Source organism: Diadema antillarum, unplaced genomic scaffold (genome assembly GCF_040938485.1).
Source record: "Diadema antillarum isolate AM-2024a unplaced genomic scaffold, OU_Dant_1.0 seq00000971_RagTag, whole genome shotgun sequence".
Taxonomy (NCBI): domain Eukaryota; kingdom Metazoa; phylum Echinodermata; class Echinoidea; order Diadematoida; family Diadematidae; genus Diadema; species Diadema antillarum.
In genome coordinates this window covers 54,254-77,823 of record NW_027271814.1, presented here as the reverse complement: position 1 = coordinate 77,823, position 23,570 = coordinate 54,254, and the positions used below count along the sequence as shown (strand labels likewise).

General features: G+C 38.8%; 1 protein-coding gene across 1 annotated transcript; it reads right to left on the bottom strand.

Moving 5' to 3' along the window:
* Positions 1 to 3,450: 3,450 nt before the first annotated feature.
* On the bottom strand, positions 3,451 to 20,039 carry LOC139741983 (uncharacterized). Its single transcript, XM_071652548.1, has 9 exons — positions 19,950 to 20,039; positions 9,694 to 9,807; positions 8,557 to 8,715; positions 7,479 to 7,606; positions 6,746 to 6,845; positions 5,791 to 5,891; positions 4,994 to 5,175; positions 4,413 to 4,553; positions 3,451 to 3,587 (listed from the first exon to the last, which is right to left on the bottom strand). The coding sequence occupies exons 1-9, from the start codon at positions 20,037 to 20,039 to the stop codon at positions 3,451 to 3,453; spliced, it is 1,152 nt and encodes a 383-aa protein (XP_071508649.1).
* Positions 20,040 to 23,570: the final 3,531 nt, after the last annotated feature.

Sequence of the window (23,570 nt, the reverse complement as noted above, 5' to 3'; positions counted from 1 at the left end):
CGCGCACACACACACACACACACACACACTCCTTTCTACCTCCCTGCACAAACACATTCACACATAATACACACACTTGGAACATGCAATGCATTTTCATGTCATGAAAATAACCATCATAATAATGCTCTCTCAGCAGACACTGTCATTAGTCTTGTCATTGTGTGTGTGTAGACTGTGTACATACTGACATTTTCACGTTCACATTCCTTTTTATTTCTTTATTTCAGTGCCCAATATCACAAAGGTAAAGTATAAATATTTGACAACGCACTGTGATTTTTTTTTTTAATAAAGTACAAGTATCAGATGAAAGACTGTTTACAAAATAAGGAGCAGCACTGTGCTGGGGAAGTTACAGGTGTTTGCACAGAACAATGTTTGTTGATTTAATACATAGGGGCAATACAACCACATGTCATACTGGCTTCATAGAAGCAACCTCAGTAGCTATGCAGCAGTTGCAGGGGCAGCAGTTAGACTGCAGGGTCTGCTGGAAAAGGCTTGAACCTACTATATGAGGTTAATAATCATATACGAATACACCTATGATTATTCTTCTACATGTCCATTATATAACATTTTGTATGTCACTAATAATACATATTATACATGTATACATTTGTTTATTTTATAATTGTAGTAAAAAAAAAGAAGCTGCTGAAAACTGCTTATCCAATAGTGGCGAGTCAATGGAGTAAAATGGAGTATATGTGTAATTGTATAAGGCCTGTTACTGTTTTAGATGTAAAGTGCAAAATATAGATTAGCTTGTACAAAAATAAACTATCCAAATTGATTATTACAATGACAGGCCTATACATTGCGAGGTGATATGCATGATATACATTTAGTATTGTTACGTAAAACACTCATACCATGCGCGAATGATACAGGGTTGTCTGGAGCCCTTTTCACACACACACACACACACACACACACACATACAAAAGATCGTAAGATTGATCTTACGATTGATGCGATTCAAAAAAGTCACGCCCTGTCTGCTGTGAAATATGTGCTTTAAATCAAGTGCAAGTATCTTTATGAAACAGACTTAAAGGGACGCAGTCCTCACGACATTTAAAAAAATATGTTGTTGTTGGTACCTCCAATGAACTACTTTCATCAAAAACAAACTTTCAAATCACCAAATAGGCTCGTACATTTCGGTTAAAAAAGTGTGACTCTGCAAATGAGCAAGTCTTGGCGGAGAGTCATACGTCATCGATGCACAACTCTTTCCAGCGGTGTTCTGCTCGTCATCCCTAGTTATTTATATATACATGTTTACTATTTATTTTTATACTAATTGTATATATAAATAAGCTTGAAATATTTTGTTTGAAATAATAAAACCACATATTGTCACATTTCATGAAAAAATCAGATATGATCATTTTGAACACTTAAATTGGTTTTCTGAGTCACGGCTGTCAACTTGAGAGTAGGGCATCAATGACGTTGCACCTTTTGGCAGGCTCTTACACGATCGCTTGCAGGAATTATTTTTTAAAAATCGCGTACGGAGACAATTTTTGATGTCCACGCGTATAAATTGGTGAAAGGTTATATTTTTTACTCTTCTTAATTATCAGTACAGTGAAAATCTCAGGACTGCTTCCCTTTAAGATCAGGATTGATCTCACGCTCGATTCGCAGAGCTATTGTCACAAGTATAAGCTTGGAAGTTGTCAGTTATCTTATTTCCCAATTTTCTTCCATCCTTCTCCACTAAATTTAAACGGTGTCCAAATTTGTTTTATTTTTACTTCGCGAGTAAAAGAAGGCACAGGTGCGATCACTGGAACCTATTCCCTTTTAAACTATCTGCCATTGAGTCTTCAAGTTCGTCAGCGACATTGGGGACTCGTCGCAAGGACGGCGGCATTATAATCGCCAAGTTCGTCATTATTTCACCTCCGCACCGACGCAGAAATCATCGTCGTGTACCTTCATTCTCCAGCTCGCGTGTGTTAGCTGTAAGTGTAACAGGGCGGAAACCGCGAACTGTCAGGTTTTTCATTTGTGTGTCTTTGCGTGACTCCGTATGTTTGCGTGTGTGATTTCATTAGTCGAAAATTAATAATCAATTTCCACAACTGCTTTCCTATATAATTCAGAAGTTGCGGATATAGTTTTGTCATAGAGATATTGTGTATTATTTACCCTGTAATTCAGAATTTATCAAACTTTGACAGAATTACTCTAAACTTAAAGTCATTTGTCTTAGTCAGTTTGATGTGTTAACTGTCCTCAATAAGTTTTCTCCCTCTGTGATTTACTGTCGGTCCTTAACCGAACCATGACAGTTACACTCGTCGAGCGAAAGATCAATCGATCATAATGCCTCTGTCACACTTTGCCGGATAAGGCAAACGCATGAGAAACGAATGTCAATTTTTGGTATCCAATGATATCCGTAAAAAATTTGTTTCATGTCCTTTTTATCCTTTGCATGGACGTTTATCTTCCGGTGATTTCCGTCAGAGCATGCACAAAGTTGTTGTTGGTTTGTTTGTTGTGTGTTTTTTTTGCCAAAAACGCATAGCGCGATCTGACCCATGTCCAATAGTTGTACGCTTTCTCCTGTATCTGTACTGTACTTTGTCGTTTTCCACGCGTTTCCTTTCGCTAGGTCTCCTGCAAGAAATGGGACGGATTAAACGGCTATGTACAGCACAACAAACTCATACACACAATTCTCTGATGTGCGATGTACGTCTAATGCGTCACCAATTTGTTCCGCGTGCGATTCGTCACGTTGGCATTCGGTTCATATTCGTTTCTCATGCGTTTGCGCACCTTCCACTTAGTACTGGTTCCGTACACAATCGCTCCAGGTGTATTTTGGCCCCTAGACAGTGCATGTAGGCCCTAGCTACGCTTCTCTAAAACGGAAGCTTGAAACTTTGTCCACTGGATTGACGATTAGAACAACGGATGAGCAAAATATTGCCCGTTTCTTGTACGGTGGGCCTATCCGGCAAAGTGTGAAAGGGGCTACCTCTTTATGAAGCAGCATCCTGCCTTTATGCTCGATAAAAACGTGCATTCGTGGCAAAACGTTGATTGAGATGATTCTTTTTAATTCGACAAGATGGAAAGAAAATTGATCTTTATGTGAATTAACGGCGATATATAAAATTATGTAAATACAATCTTATCTATGTACTACATTTTGAAGAGATTTCTTTTTACCGTTAATGAAAAAAAAATAGTATAAAAAATAAAAATAAAGCAGTAAATGTGGACATAGAGTTTCAGTCATGTCCTTAATAATTAAAGAGACTGATTCCATCTTGGTCGGTCACATTATTAATCGATTTCCATCTATAAGTTTTTCAAGTAATAGAGACATGCAAGATTGTCAAACGACTGTAACAAAGTAAAAAGACATTTCGAATCTTCAATTGCACTGGTTATGACATATTGTGGTTCATCCGCGGATTAGATGGACTTTTCCATTTTTGTAGTGCCGAGGGGACAGTCGTTAAGCTCCATCCAGTTGTACACCCTATTCTCATCGTGGCTCTTGGCGCTCATAGCACTGCCCACCCCTCCACTGAAGAGATCGAACACACCCCCTGTAAACGAATGGAATAATCACAAACAATTGCAAATTGATGCGTACTGATATTTGAACTACCTGCATGATGGATATGCTATTGGAATTCTTTTTTTTTTATGACTCGCTAGCACACTCGTACGGTTCAATTCAGTTTAATTCATTTTTGTTTTCATTCTTAAACGGTTATATCTTGACGGATACAGCCATGCACATGCCAATTTTACTGGGTTATAAAGGAATTATTCGAGGATTGTTAACAGGTTAACGTGGTTCGTTTTGTTTTGCTTGTTTTGATGTCATAAATCTTTGACTGCCATAATTTTTACGCCTTTTTCTCGAAAAAAGATTTATATAAGAATGAGTAACGTTGTATATCAAGCTGATCTTTACACGAGACATCTGTATCGGGGCCATTCTGACCTATTCATGAAGGATGGTCAAATTTAAACCATGATTAAAAGCTATCTGGACAATAGGGGCTCTTGTTAACTCCGGGTTACATTGCTAAAATTTAGAGCATGACTTTTATGAAATAATGAAAAGCACATCGAAAAAAAGAAAGCGAACGAAAACAAGCACGATTGAACTTTGAGCTGTCGTCCATGGAGAATACGGTCCTACATTACCTAACAGCCTTTCGTTCACTCCTCCAGAAAGATCAGTTGCTTTGGCTTAAGCAAAGCGGTATAATATCCACGTTATCAAAAGTACGAGGAACCCGAACCGCATAATTGACCGACTTTAATAGATCGTGTGAGAATGGACCCTCCTGCGTGAATGGACTCGCCCATGTCAATGGGCTCTCCCGTGTGAATGGACTCATCCGTGTGAATGGACTTACCCGTGTGAATGAAGAGGATCTTCTTCCCCTTGAACACCCCGGGAGTTTCCCTCATCTTTTTGATAAGGTGGTATGTTGCCTTTCCGGAGTAGACTGGGTCCACCAGTATTCCGGTGTTCATTGCCACCTTCTCTATGCAATCTGTGGACAGAATGCGTGATACCCTATAGAATCAGACAGTTTCAAGAAAAAACAAAAACAAAACACCAACCAAGCAGGGTCCCGGTTCCGGGACGGGGAGGCTGGTGCAATTTTAAAAGTTTTCACGTAAAAGCACACGCACACACAAACACACACACACACACGCGGGGGATGCTGTAACGGGGGTGGGAAGGGCTGGGGACCTCTACAAAAAATACACAGAATTACACAGAAAATGAATACGAAAGATAGAAAGAGCGAATGAGAGAGAGAGAGAGAGAGAGAAAGCCAGGAAAGAAAAAAAAAAAAAGATTGGGGGGAGGAGGGGGGGGGGGGGGGGGAGAGACCGACAGAAAAACCTAGGGCAAAAATACCCATACATTAACTAGAATGAAAGGTGATGGGGGATGAGAGAAATCAAATAAACCAAATTCTCGTACCGAGCTCCTCGATCGTGTTCTTCGCATAACCATTCCCGACCACCTCTTCGTAAATGCTAACGATGTCGACTGCTTTCACGCCTGTCGTACCGTCTTGCCCCTGGAGGCCGAGTGACCGCAGGATCTTGTCGATCTCGGTGTGGAAGAACTTCTGGTCCATGCACGCAGCCATCCCGTGGATCCTACATTTATAGCGGGGAAGTGAACGGGTAACGATGTACCATGTTCAATCATTATAATCCGCGTCGATGTGAATGATCGCCGCAATAGCGGGCGCTATTCACTACTTTCTGTTGTTTCTGTCTTGCGCTGCAGAATGGTGGATACAATGTTTTGAAAGAATGCTGGAATTCATTGTAACACGAGACACATCGAACTGCCATAGCCTTCCTATTATACAGCCTATACGTTCGATTTTAGTAGTTTGCGGGGTTTTTTTTTTAACAGTTTAAGGACTTCAATATTTTTCTCACTGATCATTAAAGTCAATTTGAAAATGGGACGGCATTGTAGACCTACTTGTGAGTCTAGACCAGGGTCCCATTTCATAATGTCTTGTCATCAGTAACAACTGCCACATTTCTATGACAAATTTGCTCTCAGCCAATCAGATGCAAGAATTTCAGTAGTTTATAACCATTTGATTATCGTGACTTGTGATTGATAACAAGTTTTATGAAGGGGGCCCAGAATATGCTATGGTAATTCCAAAAGCAGTGATATCACGTGAAGATGTTATTTAGAGTATCAAAATCAATGTAAAACTCAAAACTAAGTGTTTCAACACGTTGACTCACTTCAGTTTTCCACCGGTGAGATGGTTACCGATGGCCAGGCCCGCTACCGACCCGCTGCTTCCCGCTGCTATGACGACGTCGGTGAATCGGTCGTGGAGTCCCTGGGGGTTGGTCATGAAAAGAATACCAAATCGTCCAAACTGAGACTGGGATCACAATGTTTAAACATGAAGCTAACTGTTGTAGCACCATGACTTAAACTATAACACCCGGAAAGCAGGCTTGAATATAATATGAACGTAACCAGGTACTTAGCACAGCTGCTGCCTCATTTCCCTTTGACCACTGAAGTAAATCGGATGGGGCTTTCTGTATAGATCTGGGTAATAAGTTATAGTTTCCATACCCTATATTCTTATTTGGATGAACTCACTCGTTTTAAAGTTATGGTTGCAGGTGGTCCCGTTATATTTATTTTGTTTTGTTTTGTTTTGTTTTGTTTTGTTTTGTTTTGTTTTGTTTTGTTTTTTTTTGGGGGGGGGGGGCATACGATATTTTGAAGAGTGAAGTGAGAGAGAGAGAGAGTGAGAGAAGGGGCCACAGGAGGGATCAAACCAATGGGCCCCATTTCATAAAAGATGTTAGGATAGCAACTCTTTTGGATGACAACTTCCAATAGCAACAGCCAATCAGGAGGCTGGACTCTTGTCGTTACCATGACCATTGCCATTCCAGCAGGAGTTGCTATCATAATAGACTTTTTATGAAATCGGGCCGCTGTACAAACAAGTGAAGCCGCCGCGCCGCCATGTTACCAGGCACACTCTATGGAGACTTGCACGCTTTTTCAAACAGAGACTGACACCAAGATCACGTGATGTCGTGAGCACCGTATACAAGTGTATGGGCGACGTGCGTGGTAAAATGGCGGCGCAGTGGCTTCAAAGCGATTGGCCAATAAGTATCTAGATCTACTTTCTATACAGATCATTGGATCAAACTGCCGTAGGCCTACCTGACTCATAAGTTCCCGAAAGCAGTCGATGTAGCCCCACACCCCGACCTCGTTCGATCCGCCGAAGGGAATCGTGTACGCCTTCTTTCCCTTCGTCTCACTATAAGCCAAACATGCCATCAAAGCCATGGTTACTACACATGTTCATTACACAATATTGGGTAACGACACAGCCTTACAGATGAAAGATAGCTTGCTGTATTAGAGAGGTCTCCATGTCTACTAGTATATCATTTGTTTGATATGAATGATACTTACCAATGAGAACAGTCAGCGAGCATGACTTGACATAAATCTTTGCTTTGTGTTGCCAAGTTTGTTGCCAAGTTTATACCTTGAATCATTACAGATTTGTTATTCATTTTGCGAAGAAAATGAAGTACACTGTACTTTTCTGATTCTTCTATTTTGCCCAATTTATATCTTTAATCTTAAGTATTCATAAAACAAACAAACAAAAAATACAGCGACTGAAAACTGCCTATATCGATCTTTCTAGAAAAAACACATCAAAGTACAAAATGGCAGGATGATCAAGTTGTTACGCGTTACATAAAAGGAAGACAATCGGACCGAAAAAATGCACGCGCTCTGTTTTTGTCGCATCCATTTACATTATAGAATAATACTGATGAATGTGGCATCGCATGCATTTTGTAAGAGCTCATAAAGAGATGCCACACTGTATTTTCACAGCAAATTTTCTCATGTGTTGGTATTCAAGTACGGATACCTGAGGTGCTCTTTCAGCTTCATCATTCTCGGGAAGACGTCTGTGGAGTACGGGCAGTCGAGAGGGATGAGGTAGAAGTGGCAGCCAACGAGTCGGTCAAGGAGAGTATTTCCCGTGAAGGGTAGATCCTGTACACCCACAAAGCAACAAACCATGACTTACTTGTATATGGGGCTCATGTCGGGCTTGCCAGTGTATGCATATAGTTTCTTTCTTTCTTTTTCTTTCTTTCTTTCTTTCTTTCTTTCTTTCTTTCTTTCTTTCTTTCTTCCTTCCTTCCCTCCTTCCTTCCTTCCTTCCTTCCTTCCGTATACCTTCCCTCATTCATCCTTCCGTCCCTTTCTTTCTCCTTTTTTATATTTTGAGAGATAGTCATGGATCTCCTCTTCATTTAATTTCATTTCATTTTTATTTCCTCTTTTATCATCATATTCAGTTGTATTTTATATATTCTTTCACCAAGAAATATGAAAAAAATTGAAGTTGAAGTTGAAGTTCTCAAACGTCATTTGCATGATATCACAGGTCTTATATGTCATTTCTGGCTGCACTGCTTTTTTGTACTTAAATTTTCTTTGGTGAAAATGAAATTGCTAAGATTGTCGTGAAGATCTGAAGTGATCTATGAACTACATTATGAAAACCTTCTTATTTGTATGGATTTTTTTGGTCTTTTTTTTTAGAACAAGGAATGGTGCAGGATGAGTGTGAGGTATTTGTTCTCCGTAATTATCATTTTCATTTACTGAATACTTAATCTTTTTTATTTCTATACTGTGAAATTTTGTCATCGCCATAGAGAATAAATGAGGAACATTTTCTGTCGTTACTTTAATGATACTCAATATTCACCAATTGACTCCTGTTGTATAGTTATTTCCGCAGCTTGCAGGAACTGATGAAAATATAAAAAAATACAGCCCGCCGAAGGAATGTGTTTAACCCTTCGTGTGCTGTGAGTGCGGATTGACACATTAAACCCTACAGCGCTACACACACACAGTCCAAGTCCCTGGCATGAGAAGAATTAATTGACTATACATCGATCAAGGTAAGGAAGCTGCAGGTAAAGGCTCACCATTCCGCTGGACCAAAGAAACAGGTGGCTGTCCAGCCCGAGTTGTCGGGCAGCTATGGCGGCGGCGCGACACGAGTTTGAGAAGACGCCCCCACACGCCATGATGGCGTCACAGCCCTGTGACACAGCGTCGGCCATCAGGAACTCTAGCTTGCGTACCTATGGCAACGGGATGATGTAGAGAATGGAGATGGAGGATGGAGATGAAGGATTTAGAGAAACGAATGAATAAAAAAACACAGCAACAACAATCTGAGAAAGGGATGAGACTGTTACTTTGAAATCACTTCATTCAAAATATCCATGTAATTCCATCCAGTAATGTGCAAAGAAACTTCAATACTTTATGCTTTATCAATCTCGTAAATCTAATTTTTATGATTATCACATCAGTATTCAATTGGGAAAAAACGTTAAGACACGAGAAGAAGAAGAAAAGGAGTGAAAATACCCCAAACCAATGCAGTGAGTACAAAACTGTTGATGTGAAATCGAACAATGGCAACGTGGACTTTAATTGCATTTGCAGTTTCGCAGTTCGTAGTTCCTCCTTCCTGAGCCACAAACATTCATCTTCACAATCCGAATTGCTAGGTGGAAGCTAAAGATAATATTGTAAACTTTGGCTTTAGAATCTCTGCAATCTGATTGGTCAGTTGTTATGCAGTGATTTTTACTGATCCACACTGAGCCATGCGTCCAGTAAAATCCGAACGCATGGCTCAAGTCTTGTGCAGTGTTGTAGGTGTACCGGATATGCATGATGGGGAAAATGGTTGTATTTCATGAATCTACGGGCCCATTTTATAACACAAATGGTGCACAGGCCTATTTCGTGGATCAATGAGAATTTGATGATCTCGTTTAACTTTGGAACAGTCTAAAACCCACTCGCTGCGCTCGTGAGTTTAAACAGTTCCAAAGTTTAACTCGCGCATCCAATTCTCACCGATCCACTCTGTCCTGTGCATCATTGTTTTTGTATACTAAGACATGACTTACGCCTGAGGCGAGAAACAAAGCAAGGAATGTCTCCAGTAAGTATGCTCTACTCCCTCCCATCTTTCATTTATTAATTCTAAAAGGGGAGGGCTTATGTGTGGCGTGATGCAGGGCCTTTACTGCCTCGACTTGTACCTTGTTCCCGGAAAGAACACTCCCGGTCATGTCGTCCCTCTTGATGTGCACCTCGAAGTCCTCGGGAGCCCCCGGTAAACGCCAGCGTTGGATCGGGGTGCCGAGAGTGCCCAGCTAAAGAATGAATAAGTAAATAAACAAATAAATGAATAAATAAATAAATGAATGAATAAATGAATAAATCGATCGATCAATCAATCAATCACAAAAATAGATATATAAAATAAAATGAAGATAAAAGATAGCAATAGTAACAACAAATGCATAGATAAAAAGATAAATAAAGACAGAAACAGACAAAAATTATAACAAAAAATGAGAAAAAGTATATACTTTGTAAATTCATATGTGACAGCTCGAAATCATGTATACATTTCCAGTTCTACATGTCACAAAACAGTAGATTATGTAGCATGCATTTACTTTGCAGTATATTCTTCAATCACGTCTGTACTTCAGGTACATTCATTTGTTGCGTGTCAAAGTTGTGCTGTGCTTTCTATATAGAACTATAATTGTTATTCTCACACTTATTCTCTGTTCATTAGGGTGGGCAGAACGTTTAATACGTGTTTTGACAGTATATCCTTGACCTTTCCCTACTCCCTGAAAAGTCAGGGACGGACACTAAAGGAATTCCTTCAATGAAATTTTCAATGTTTTTTTTTTGTTATCATCATTTCACGTTCCAAATCTTCGCAGCGATTCTCTTTCTCATCCAAATTTCAATGTCAGCCATGAGCATCGATTTTTTTCCCCCATGCCTTGCCACACTCCGTATTCACTCTATACTCTCTAAAAAAAAAATCGAGTGAAAATATTCACTCTTAAAAGAGTGAATACAAAAAAGAGTTGATTTAGAGTGAAATTGGAGTGAATTTTGAGTGAAAATGTTCAATTTCACTCATTTTGGAGTGACCTCAAGGATCACTCGAAGATTTTGGAGTGATCCCTGAGGTCACTCTAAAACGAGTGAAAATGAACATTTTCACTCAAAATTCACTCCAATTTCACTCTAAATCCACTCTTTTTTTATTCACTCTTTTAAGAGTAAATATTTCCACTCGACTTTTTTTAGAGAGTAGTTCAGTTGGTAATGTACTAAGTATATTCCCATTGAAATAATCTCATTACTTCATACAATGGCTGACTTCTAGAATGCACCCTTTCGTTCCGTACAAAATGATCTTTTGTTTTTAAACCTGTTTAGGTGTACCGTATCCCCCCCCCCCCCCCGAAAAAAATACAACGGTACTCTCTGCAACGATAGCTCTAAAAAATTAATAGTGGATCAATCCAAATAAAAGTCCAGGGTATGAAACTGTAACTCATTGCCCACACATTACAAGCGCGGGCGGCCTAGATCATTCAATCAGAATGGTAAATGGCGCTATAGAAATTGTACGTGTCATTTTTATTACAGCAACCCCCATTCGATTTGCTTCAGTGGTCAAAGAGAAATGAGGCAGTAATTTTGTAGAGCATGTCAGGAATCTCTTCCCTCCAAGTTCTGTCTATTGTGTTCACACATGAATAGTTATGCATTACCAAGAGCATCAAAGTGCTAAACTTGGAAGAATCAAACTCATAACATGCTACTTCTGTGACTGCTTTAACAAAATTGAATGGGGCTTTCTGCAAAATAGAGCAAAGATGTTTTATCTTAAGACCCTGAAGTAGCATCTAGACGGTTTAATCATATTGGGTATTATCAATGCGATAAGTGGATTGTATTATTATTTTTTTTTTTTGGGGGGGGAGACATACTGCTCACCATTGACAAAATTGTTGTGGTCCCAAGTACACAAACAACTCTTTATGAATAGTAGCTCATGGTTTGATGCCATTAGCAAACAAACTCCTTTCTTCGAGGGGGCGACAAGACCTGGTTGTATCTACAAAATGTTAAATGTTCACGAGAGCAAAAAGACAAAGAAACAAAACACAAAACAAAAACATGGCAGCCAAAGCGCATTATCAAATTGGAATTCTTTTCTTTTGACATACCACGATGATTTCATTTTTTGGGTACGACAGCTAGGATTTAGGCAGGATGATTATCTCACCAAAAAGTCATTTTCACCGAAATTTCAGATACAAGGTCTTGTCACCCCAGCGACACTATGATTATATACTGTGTAACAAAAACGTTAGCAATTGAATTCTAACTGTTAAATCTGCTGTTAATTGATGTATATTCAATAAAGCTTTTCTATTAAAAGACACGTTTTCTTCGTTGCACTGAAACATAAGGAGTACGAATAAGCATTTCGATAAGTTTGGTTTTTTTCATATTAGAATTTGTTAACAATCGGTCAAAAGTTACCATGCAATAATATTGACGGACGATTATGATGAAGATTGTCAATAGTAGACCTAGATAATATGAGAGGTGGTGGTGTTGCATTTCATCATATTATACTTATCTTGTATTTCAAATGTATTGTTCATGATATTTGTAGAATGGGTATAATTGTGGAATCTCTTTTCTTACTTAGAAATTTGTATCCCAGGATTGTGAGGTACTCCTGTGCGGTACTGCTGTTTGGTATAGTCCTGTGGTAGTCCTGTGGTATATGTGACATACTACTCCAGGAATATCCTATGATATTTTCTCTTACGATCGTGTGATACTTTTATGTGATACTGCTGTGTGAAACTATGTGGTTTTGCTGTAGGCCCTATGGTATATTCCTGTGTGGTACTGAAGAGCGGTATATATTGTCCTGTGATATGTGTCTCAAAATACCACATAAATATCCCGTGTCCCATGTAAATTGTGAATGAATGTTTTTCCCAGCCAAACAATTATTATAACTAAAACGTACATTATACCACCTCCCAAATCACCTTTGGGTCGGTCTGCTGTGACAAATCTGCAACACTACATTCTGTGGTCATTATATGGTAAGCTGTGGTAACTGTGATATCTATGAGATTAGCATGAGGTGTATGTCACATATAGTCTTTAATACATACTGTGCACTTACGTGAACACATCTTCCCCACAGACTGAAACATGAAGCACACTGTGACTGTATTATGTGGTACCTGTGATAACTGTATACTACTATGTGACAAGTGGGAGATAAACTACATAGTCCATCGTTTCACACTGTGATATCTCTGTGGAGGCACTATTCCCATAGACTGCGATATGTGACACACTGTGGCTGCATGTCACCATATGATAAGTATGCGGTTAACCACATATAGTCTGAAAATTCATACGATGACAGCTCTATGAACACACCATGCCCACATACTCCAGCATGTGACACACTATGACCATTATGTGGTAACCTGTGGTAACTGTGTATGACTATACACTATAGGTTGTAGTGTGGTGAACCAACTTAGTTTGTAATTTCACATTGTGACAACACTATGAACACAGTATATTCACACATTTTACACATAGTTCATTGTAGTGAACACAGTGTGGTAACACTGTGTTTTTTCCATAAGGGTATTTATACACCTCCCAACTTAGATATGAAAGACTTTTTGATTTATCCCTCAGATTTGGTTTAAAAAAACAACAAATTCTTCGAAATAAGGATCGGATTTTACTCGTCAATTTTGATATTGAAAAAATACTGAAAAAACACTCCTTCATTTAATTCATGTAAACAGACTCATGATTCTCCCGTGAAAAGTGAATTATCTATAGTCTTGTTGCGGTTGTTCATAATACTGATTCGTCACGAATGTTTTGAAATGATGATGTTACTTTGCCGTTTGATTGTTTTACGGAAATCTGTAATCATTTCCCCCCTTTTTTTTTGCATAATGCACCCCCCCCCCTAAAAAAAAAAAAATAGATGAGTATAAAAACACTCTGTGGTTACCGTGGATTTCAAAATAAGGTCTTCGTTCAATTTTGTAGAAAAAAATAAATTTTATTGTAATCATAGAATTGAAAAAATAAGCAGTCAGAAAAATATCGTATAAAATTGTTTAAAGGCATTGTTTACCATTTACAGATGAAACAAAAACCTAGCTTTAGTGCTTCAAAATGGTTCTGGAATGTGAGTTAGGGATAGAAACAACCAGTGTAAAAGTTTTAATTAGTGTAATCAATGTTAAGTATTGGTAAATATACAAAATGTGAAAAATAGTTTTAATAAAATGGTATCGAGACCGAACCGTCTACAGTTGTGGTTTAGTGAGAAAAATAGTAACATCTCCTTGTATGTTATGTAGGCTTTATTGCAAAACTTTTATATGGCAGGATTTTTTTTTTATATATAATATACAAATTATATAACAAAACAAATTATATCAATATGATATGTATATAATACAACTGACCTACACAATAAGATGCATCAATGTGATAACTCGAACATTTTCAAACATCACTTACAGCTCTCAAAGGTAAACAGTATACGGGGTCATCCACGAGTCATACGGTCCACGAGACCGACATCAAAGATAGGTCCATGAGTCGTACAGCCCAAAAATGATACGGATCACTAGTCATACAGCCCATGAGTTCGGCACTACGCAGAAAAGGCCCATGTGAGACCGACACTACGCAAACAAAACCCATGAGACCGACAGTACGCAAAAGAGGCTCACGAGACCGACACTATTTAGGCAAAGAAAGCCTTCGAGACTGACACAAGGCAAAGAACGCTCAAGAGACCGACACGAGGCAATCCATTAGAACCAACTTTAAACACAATACACTTGCTTTCGCAGGACCAAAATATTGGAATTCTTTAGCCTATTCTCTTCAACAAACCACAAGCCTCATAACATTCAAATACAAGTTGAATATTGGAATTCTTTAGCCTATTCTCTTCAACAAACCACAAGCCTCATAACATTCAAATACAAATAAAACTAAGTCTTCTGAGTAAATATGTCGCAATGTAATTAGTTGGTTTTTTTGTAATCTTATACCAGATATCTGGACACTTTTACCCTATAAGGTAATCTTATATCAATTTTTACATGGTTTATTGTTCATGTGAAATTCCTATTCATTTTAATTCCACTGTTTATTTTTTCTCTTTCTTTCTTTCTTTCTTTCTTTTTCTTTCCCCTCTCTCCCCCTTTGGTTCTCACTTTATTTCCTCTATTTCTCTCGTTCTCTCCTTCTCTCTCTCTCTTTCTCATTCATGTTTACTATCTTTAAGATGTAAATATGTAAAAGTTATGTAAATATGTTTCAGGAGTCTGTATGTTATGGTATATTCTCAATTACTCTGTACATAATTATGAATATTACTCGTCATGGTGACCTACAAATTTTACAAGCTATGCTTTTAGTTGGGTCACCCCATTTCCGTTTGTATAAGTACCCTATACATTCTGTCAATTCATGCCGATATGTTACTGTAATATTATGTGTCAATACGTACAAAACCATGCAATGTAAATGTAAAAATGGAAATGAAATGAATAAATTCAAATTCAAAGTCAAAGTCAAATTCAAATAAGAAAGCCCACGAGACCGACACTACGCAAAGAAGGCTCACGAGACCGACAGGATGAACAGCGTCATATCCATGTCAATTACAAGCATGTTCCTGTACAGAGTGTTCCATCGAAGGGGAAGATAACACACTTGCGAGTGCAACTTTGTCATACGCTATGAGCGGGAGATTGTAACTAATTGAACAGCACCATCTGCATAATATGAACGACATCAGGTATGTATTTCTACACGTATGGCTTTTAGGGGGCAGTCCTGTCACGACGGGGAGCGACATTGTTACCGATTAATAAAAATAAAATAAAATTGTACTCTTCATGGGAACCCACATCCCCCCCCCAAAAAAAAAACCAAACAAAAAACCAAACATGCATAAATAAAAGAGGAAAAGAATGATGTATGGTCTAATTTTATATCTCTGATAAATTGCCATCGCGCTATTTTTTAATACGCTTTCCAATTTCTAGCTAGAAGACGGACAGGATGTAATTTTCCCCCTTTCTTTCTCACTTCAGTAGTGTAGGCCTTATAGATATCCTACCCGCCTGCTAAGACGTTTTGGAGTTCATTTTGAAATTATCTCTGTAACTATAACGTATGATATTCGACGGATAAAAACATTTTATATCGCAGCAATTGACCTTGACTTGTGACGTGTGTATGTAAAATTATTCTCCTCAAAACGGTGCATTTTTCCTGAAATAGAATATCTGTTTTCATAGATGATGCTTCTTTTTACGAATCCTTAACGCTACCTTCACAGACGATTACGTTATTTGCTCTGAATTTATACTAAATCAACACCTTCACAAATGACTACGCCCCTCCAGATCATGTAAAGCAGGTGTACACTGTAACATTGACCATTTTGTGAAATATTTCCTTGTAAACTTCATTTCACAGCTGGGTATTTTTCTAGTTGGTTGATCTGAATGTTCACATAATTCTATTTATTTATTTATTTTTTCTAAGTAAATATATGTCTTTTTACTGAAAGGGAAACAATTCAATTCAATATCAATTCAATTCAACTCAATTTATTCCATACTTCTCGTAATATATTACATAGAAAAACTAACATCACTAGTTATTTTACCTTGTCAGCAATTATAAAAAAAAATAACACATATATTATAATAACACAGTAATTATAATGATAAGTGGTTAAAAATTGATATGGGGTTGTACAAAGAGAAGCATAACGGGACCTACATGAGAACAAGGTTGTTTGGCTGTAAGCCCCGGATAATAAGTGTTTGTGAAAGTGAAACGGAGAACGGATATTCGAAGTTCAGACCAGGTGATTTAATAGGTACCAAATAAGGGAAGCGGGGTATGCCTACATCATTATGATATAAAAGAAAAAGAAAACTATACTAAAATGCATTTGTTTCCGAAATAGGACATGATTTATATATAGGGCCTACATAATAATATACGCTTAGCTGTTACTGCATTAAAACTATCACAAGGTTGTGTTCAGCAGAAGACAAAAAGTGACGTATACAGCTATAAAGTCATTTGTTGCTCGTGGGCTTATTTTCCTTGATGTCGAACTCCTGGGCTTTATTTACTTAGTGTCGAATTCGTGGGCTGTATAACTAGAGGGCTGTATGACTTGTAAACTGTATAACTCGTGAGCTGTATAACTCGTGGGTGTCGGGTCTCCCAGTCGTGATGTGCACCCAAGACTATATTTAACTACTAGTATGATTTCACGATTGGAAAAGTAATTATTATTCAATTCAAGCGATTATGGAGATGTAAGTTTAATGTAAAAAAAAAATGTACCACTTGGAAGACTTTAAAGTAGACCTTGAATATTTCGAGTAAAAAATCACGAGACTGATAAAATAAAGTTGAATGATGAAATACTATTTCTTGAGTATGTACATGTGAGGGTGCACCTCCCTGGATGAACAGATGACAGATATCGGGCGGCTACCAGCCTTCGATCCGATTACCCCGATCAACGTCAGATCTTTGTTGGATTTGCTAGAAATCAGGGCCCCCAAATTCCGCTTGTCGGCTCGGATTTCATCGGAACTCATCGGAACACCGAAATTTTGGCATTCGGGAATCGGATGAGCCTCCGATGGCCAGTGGAATGGAGCCTGAAAGGGGGCATTATTATTTACTCGCAGAATCAGCAATACCAAGTACTGGCTATCACCACTATTGCTCGAACATAGTAACGGGGGTGGGGGTGAGGATCAAAGTCACTTCGATGTCATTTCGGCAATTACTCTATTTTTTATTCTCCCCTTTATACGTCACAATATGTTCGGTATCGGTCTCTGTCTCTGTTGTATTTTCTTGTCTGTCCTGTTGTCAGTTGTCACGATAGTCTCGTCTTCCTTCATCCGAGTGTCATGATGTAGTCTTGTTGTTGTCCCAGTCTCGTTCCATCATGTTGTTGTTTTAGTTGTTTTGTGTCTACTATTTTGACTTTTTAGTGGGCTTCCAAACCTGTTATATTCGTGTTCACCTGTTTATCGTCCACTCCACTTTGAATACCTCAGTATTCATTGCAAACTATTCAATTCAATTCAATTCAATTCAATTATTTTCATACTTCTCGTACATGAATATCACATCAGAAATAATAATACAGGTTCTTTTAACTTGTAAACAATGTACAAAAACAAACAATATACATGGTAATAACACAACAATTGTAATGATAACTGGTCGAAATAGAATGGGGTTAAACAAAGAGAAGTATGATGGGACCTACATGAAAGCAAGCTTGTTTGGCTGTAAGCCTCGAGTAATCAGTGTTTGTGCAAAAGAAACGGAGAACGGATAGAAGATAAGACCAGGCAAGTTAATGGTACCAAATAAGAAAAGCGGGGTGTGCCTCTGTGATTAAAAAAAGAAGAAGAAGAAAAAGAAACTATACTAAAATATGAACCATTATTGTGACCGTGCTATCATTTGTTTCCGGGGTAGAACATGATTTGCTTATATTAATCTTTCATAAACGAGAGACGGTATACGCTGCAAGAAAATCGAACAAGCTCGATTCCCACTTTGCTATACTATATTCGCAGCTATTCGGTACTTTCGAATAGTGCCCTCTTAATATGTGAACCGGTGTGAGGAAATCCTATCGTTCGATTCACGCTATTCGCGTGCCCTAGAAAACGAGCCCCGAACACCCGAATAGTATACTTCTATGTGAACGCAGCCTGAAGGAATATAAAGACGAGCAGCTTGTTATTTCGGGGGAGAGGTCATGCAGTATCTGGGGCCCGTATACATTATCGGTTTTTTTTTTTAAATCGAAAATTGTTCGAGTGCGTGGAAGGTGAAATGCGTCACTTTGGTGGGTAGGATAATTATGAATCAAATAGTTTTTCCTGAACATACGAGTAAAAGCATCCGGTAACTCCTTGGCAGAAAATTTATACATAAATATGCCGACGTTATAACTGAACAGATCTGATGTTTTCAGTATTTTATCTTTAAAGAATAAGTTATTCGTGTGGGACAAATGTGTATATCCGACATGGTTGATTATGGCGCGTTTTTGAATACGGAATAGTACATCAAGAAGATTTCTAGTTGCATTCCCCCACACAAGAATACCATGATTAGGTACGGAGTAATCAAAGTAGAATAAAGATTTTCGAAAAGCAAGATTTGACTAGGAAAAACACTCTTAAGTTTATTAAGAACTACCCGTGTTTTTAGAAAGAATATTAGTTAAATAACTAACGTGGGATTTTCAAGATAAATCACTATCAATAAAAAGCCCTAAAAATTTTATGCTACTAACTTGATTTAATTCAATTTCATTAAACTTGATATGAAGGGGAAGGGTTTTAAGACTGTTGCTAAAAAGCATACAATGAGTTTTATCTATATTAAGTGACAATCTATTGGCGTATATCCAAGACTGCACAGATTTAAGTTCTTTATTCATTGTGTTAACAAGAGTATACGGATCTCTGTGCGTAAAAAAACAAATTGGAGTCATCAGCAAAACATACAAAGGAAAGAGTTGGTGAGGAACTAGGAAGATCGTTAATGCACAAAATGAATAATAATGGACCTAGTAAAGAGCCCTGTGGAACCCCACATGAAATCAACTTCAACTGAGAATCACGGCCATTTATAGTCACAAATTGTTTTCTGTTTGATAAATAATCTCGAAACCAGTCCAAAGCCTCCCAACGTATACCATAATGTCGTAGTTTATAAATCAAAATATCGTGGTCGATTGTGTCGAATGTCTTAAAAAAAGAATAACTCCAATAGTGTGGGAGACGTCATCTATATAGCATGAGCAACTTTATGGATAAAAGTGAGTAAGGCATGGGTTGTGCTGTGGTTTTTCCTAAAGCCAATATGGGAGTTACAAAAAACTTCACACTTTTCGAGAAATTTGTGTGTGCGCGTATATACCAACCTTTCAACAAGTTTTGAAAATGAAGTTAGCAAAGAAATAGGGCGATAATTTGTATTGGATTCTTTCTGTCCTTTTTTGAAAATTGGTACTACTTTAGCTATTTTCATTTTTTTGAGGAACTATGCCAGTAGATATAAAACGATAAATTACAAATGCGAGTTAACTATTATCACTATAAAGTTTATTTTGTATATATCCGTTCATTTCATATTTCCCTTCTTTACAATATTCTCTAAACAAACGAAAGTGATGGGTATTCTGTTTTGTTTTTTCGAAATATGAAAATAGATTGAAATTTACCTGAATTGAAATTGAACAAATATCAGCTTATCCGGGAAAGCTTATTCTAAGCATTTAGTGTTTAAAAAAATCATATAAGATTGATGGTTTCCTCACCTGAAGTTTATACTTGGGCACCATGTTCAATTTTAAGGTCCAGTCTGGCTGGTCGTACGGCAAGAGAGGGTAATCCGGGTCGGTTTGCATGGTCACAGGATTTGTCTGTCTGTAATAATAATAATAATAATAATAATAATAATAATAATAATAATAAGGCGGATGGCATTCTACTGGTTGCTTTTGAAAACATGGATGATCCGTTATCAAGCGCGACCAAGAATGTGATAAAAACTGAGAGGAAGAAAGCACGGCGCAAATCAAAGGCATAATTTACCATTTGCAGATGAAACAAAAACCCAGCATTGGTGCTTTAAAATAGTTCTAAAATGAGAGCTGGGGATAGAAATAACCAATGTAAGATTTTGAACCAGTATAATCGACGTTCAGTATTGTTAAATATACAAAATGTGAACAATAGTTATAATAAAAATGTTTCCAGACTAAACCGTCTATACAGCAGTTATGGTTTAATGAGAGATATAGTGGTATCTCCTTATATTTTAGGCTTTATTGAAAAAAAAATTATGGTAGGATACTTTGCGATACATAGTAGGCCTACACATATGCATCAAAAGTGATATCTTGACAAACTTTAAGATCACTGCTACCAAAGGTAAACAGGACCTTTAATACATTTTAGTACAAGGATTGTTGTGTAAATTTAGCGCTATCCAACAACGGTTACTGTGACAAATACCCAGACATTCTATCAATTCTTTTTGCCAAACCAAGCGGGACGTCGAAATATGAATTCACACAACTCCCTTGCACTAGAAAATTGATATTAATAATAATCTACTTGGGGTATAATCTCATATAATTATAGTGATAGTACCCGCGGTGAGGCACTTATGAGCACTTCGCTGTTCTCACATAACTTTGTTATTCTTTCCTCTTAAACCTATTATTTCCTGGTGACGAGGTTGAAACTAGACAATGAGAACATTATTCTTACCTTAGTAGAGTGCTCGTTTTATGCCACACCTCCTCACAGATGTTGTGACATTTGTATAGATGTTTGCTTCCTGTCTTGTTTACTGCGTAGACTATTAGTGCTGTATCAGACCGTGCGGTGCAATGTTTTGTATGGACAGCGCGCGCGAATATGACTGTATGATAACGACGACGCGTGGACGTCATAATCATTAGTTACAATAAACACGCGCGCAGTTGACTTTTATGATAGAACATGCAGAGACTGTACTAGTATCATGTCTCTTCTGTCCCTCAACGAAGAATATGACGTCTTCAATTATTTTCCGTTTTGGGGTGGTGTCATTAAAGCCAGTCATCCATGCCTCGTGTTTTTAACTGGGGATCCGGCCTATACCGGATTTGAAGCAACGATCAATGCCGATCGCAGATGCTTCATGAAGGTCTTCATGTCAACTTCAACAGACAATGTGCCCCAACGATGACAAGGGCAATTTGTTTTAACCGGGTGTCAGAGGCGGGGGGGGGGGGGGGGAAGGGGGGGGGAACTCTTGCTCGCAAGGAAACCAATTTTAAGGTGCATGGGTATACAAACTACATCGTACCGTATAACGAATCTTTCCTCGATGTGGCAAATGTGGCCAGGAGGAGGCTTCAAAGTGGTTAAAAAATGAGCTAGAGTAGCTGGAAAGGAAACCGAATGAAACTCATACGAAAAAAATTAGGCACAGTCTCACGATACATGAATGGTCAACGTCAGAGATTTTTTTGAAGTAATGGGGGGGGGTGCCTGCAAGACGTCCTCAAGGGGGAGGGGTTAAAAGTGGACTAGACTAGCTGGAAAAGAAACCTAAAGGCCCTGTCACACCTTTCCGGGCAAGCCTTGCGTGTGATTTGCGGAGAGCAATCATTTCTACCCGGAGATCCCCGCAGATGGTCCGCACATGACATTACCTAGCATGTATCTCGCCCGTAGTCGCCCGGAAGTTCGCACGCAAATCCTATTTACCCCCCCCCCCCCCCCCCCCCCGGCGCAGCCATGTTTAGGCCCTGTCACACCTTTCCGGGTAAGCTACGTGGGCTTGTTGCGTGCAGTGGGCGAACAAGGATTTGGGCGCCATTTTTGAATGCGTCTTACCTGCTGGACGCGTGCTACTTAAGTTCTATTTGCGTGTGTTCCGTGTGACCTGCGTGTCATCAGGCGCGTGGGGGCTGACAACTCAGTGAAGGAATTCCTATTTGTTTGGCAGAGGTCCCAGAGAATGCCGCAGCCGACTCTCAACTAACAGCAGAAAGGCAGTAACTGACTCTCAGCATGTACGCCGGTTAACTGCATGTGACTTGCGGCAGCTACGGGCCTCCTACTGGTGTTTTGCGTGGACCTAGCCCTGCTGGCAATCCCCGCGAGTCGGCCGGAAAACATGCTCAAAACTTGCCGCGGGTGAATGAGAATTGCGTGCGCAACTATTAAAACGGGCGACTACGTGCTAGGTACTTTCATATAGGCCAATTTCCCTGCTGCCCTGTTCCTCGAAAATACTCGAGAGTATAAATATAGTTTTGTTGCTATTAATCACACCATCTCAATGTGAACAACGTCTTAACACCGGTTCAATCTGGATTCAGGAAAAATCATTCCACTGTGACGGCCCTTGTAAAGGTAACTGATGAGTGGTTTCGGTGGCCATGGATGAAGTTAAGGTAAATACACGGGGGCGATATTCGTCGACCTACGGAAAGCGTTTGACACTGTCGATAACATTGTGATACTATACAAGTTGTCGAGTATTGGCATAAATGGAGGTACACTTCAGTGGTTCAAGATTTATCTGACGGGCAGGAGGATAGTGACTATGTTCAACAACGCATTGTCTGATGAAATTTATATTAACCCATGGCGTGCCCCAGGGCTCTCTTCTTGGCCCTTTACTGTTTTGTGTTTTCATTAATGACCTGGCTCGCATTTTCCAGTCATGTCGTGTTCATCTTGTATGCGGATGATACAGTTATTTACTACTCCAACAAAGATGTTAAAGTCTTGGAGTCCATTTCAAACAAAGAAATGCAAGTTTTGGATCAATGAATATCACAGATATCCCACGCAACTTGCCCGTAACTAGAACGTGAGTAGAACCTGACTAGCACACGTGCAGCAAGTAAGACGCACACGAAACTCGCCCAAAGCCTTATGTCCGCCCGCAGAAAATTACCCTGCGTGCTGGAAAATCCATATATTGTACACGCAACAAGCCCGCGTAGCTTGCGAGGAAAGGTGTTATGGACCAACGGGATAATCTTCGGCAGAGTCCAGAGATACATGAGTGGGCACGCCAGACGTGCCAGACATAACTATAATACCCTACGTAGGCCCTACATTAGCTGACAGGGAAGCTCTGTGAAACTCATTATGATGATAAGATTCGCCATCGTCCCAATGTACTAGTATATGAATGATTACAAGGCTAGATGATTATTTTCACTGATTTCATATTTTTTATGACATAAACACATTTTTGAGTGGACTGGAAAACGGATATCGTTCGACAGAGTCTAACGATACACAGATAGACATCACTGATATAGATAGATAACACGGCCACACCATAGAAATGGGTGTGATGGCAGCCAAAATACGCAAGTATGCAGAAATATGCATCAGTGCGTATCAAAAAAAAAAAAAAAAAT

What these genes read in the sequence shown, in the direction of transcription:
- LOC139741983 (XM_071652548.1), bottom strand. Translation starts at nt 20,039, where the DNA reads ATGCAAACCGACCCGGATTACCCTCTCTTGCCGTACGACCAGCCAGAC. An exon ending in GTGTTCTTTCCGGGAACAAG is followed by an intron (nt 8,716 to 9,693) that starts GTACAAGTCGAG and finishes CCGTTGCCATAG; the next exon opens with GTACGCAAGCTAGAGTTCCT. An exon ending in CTCACCGGTGGAAAACTGAA is followed by an intron (nt 5,176 to 5,790) that starts GTGAGTCAACGT and finishes CTATAAATGTAG; the next exon opens with GATCCACGGGATGGCTGCGT.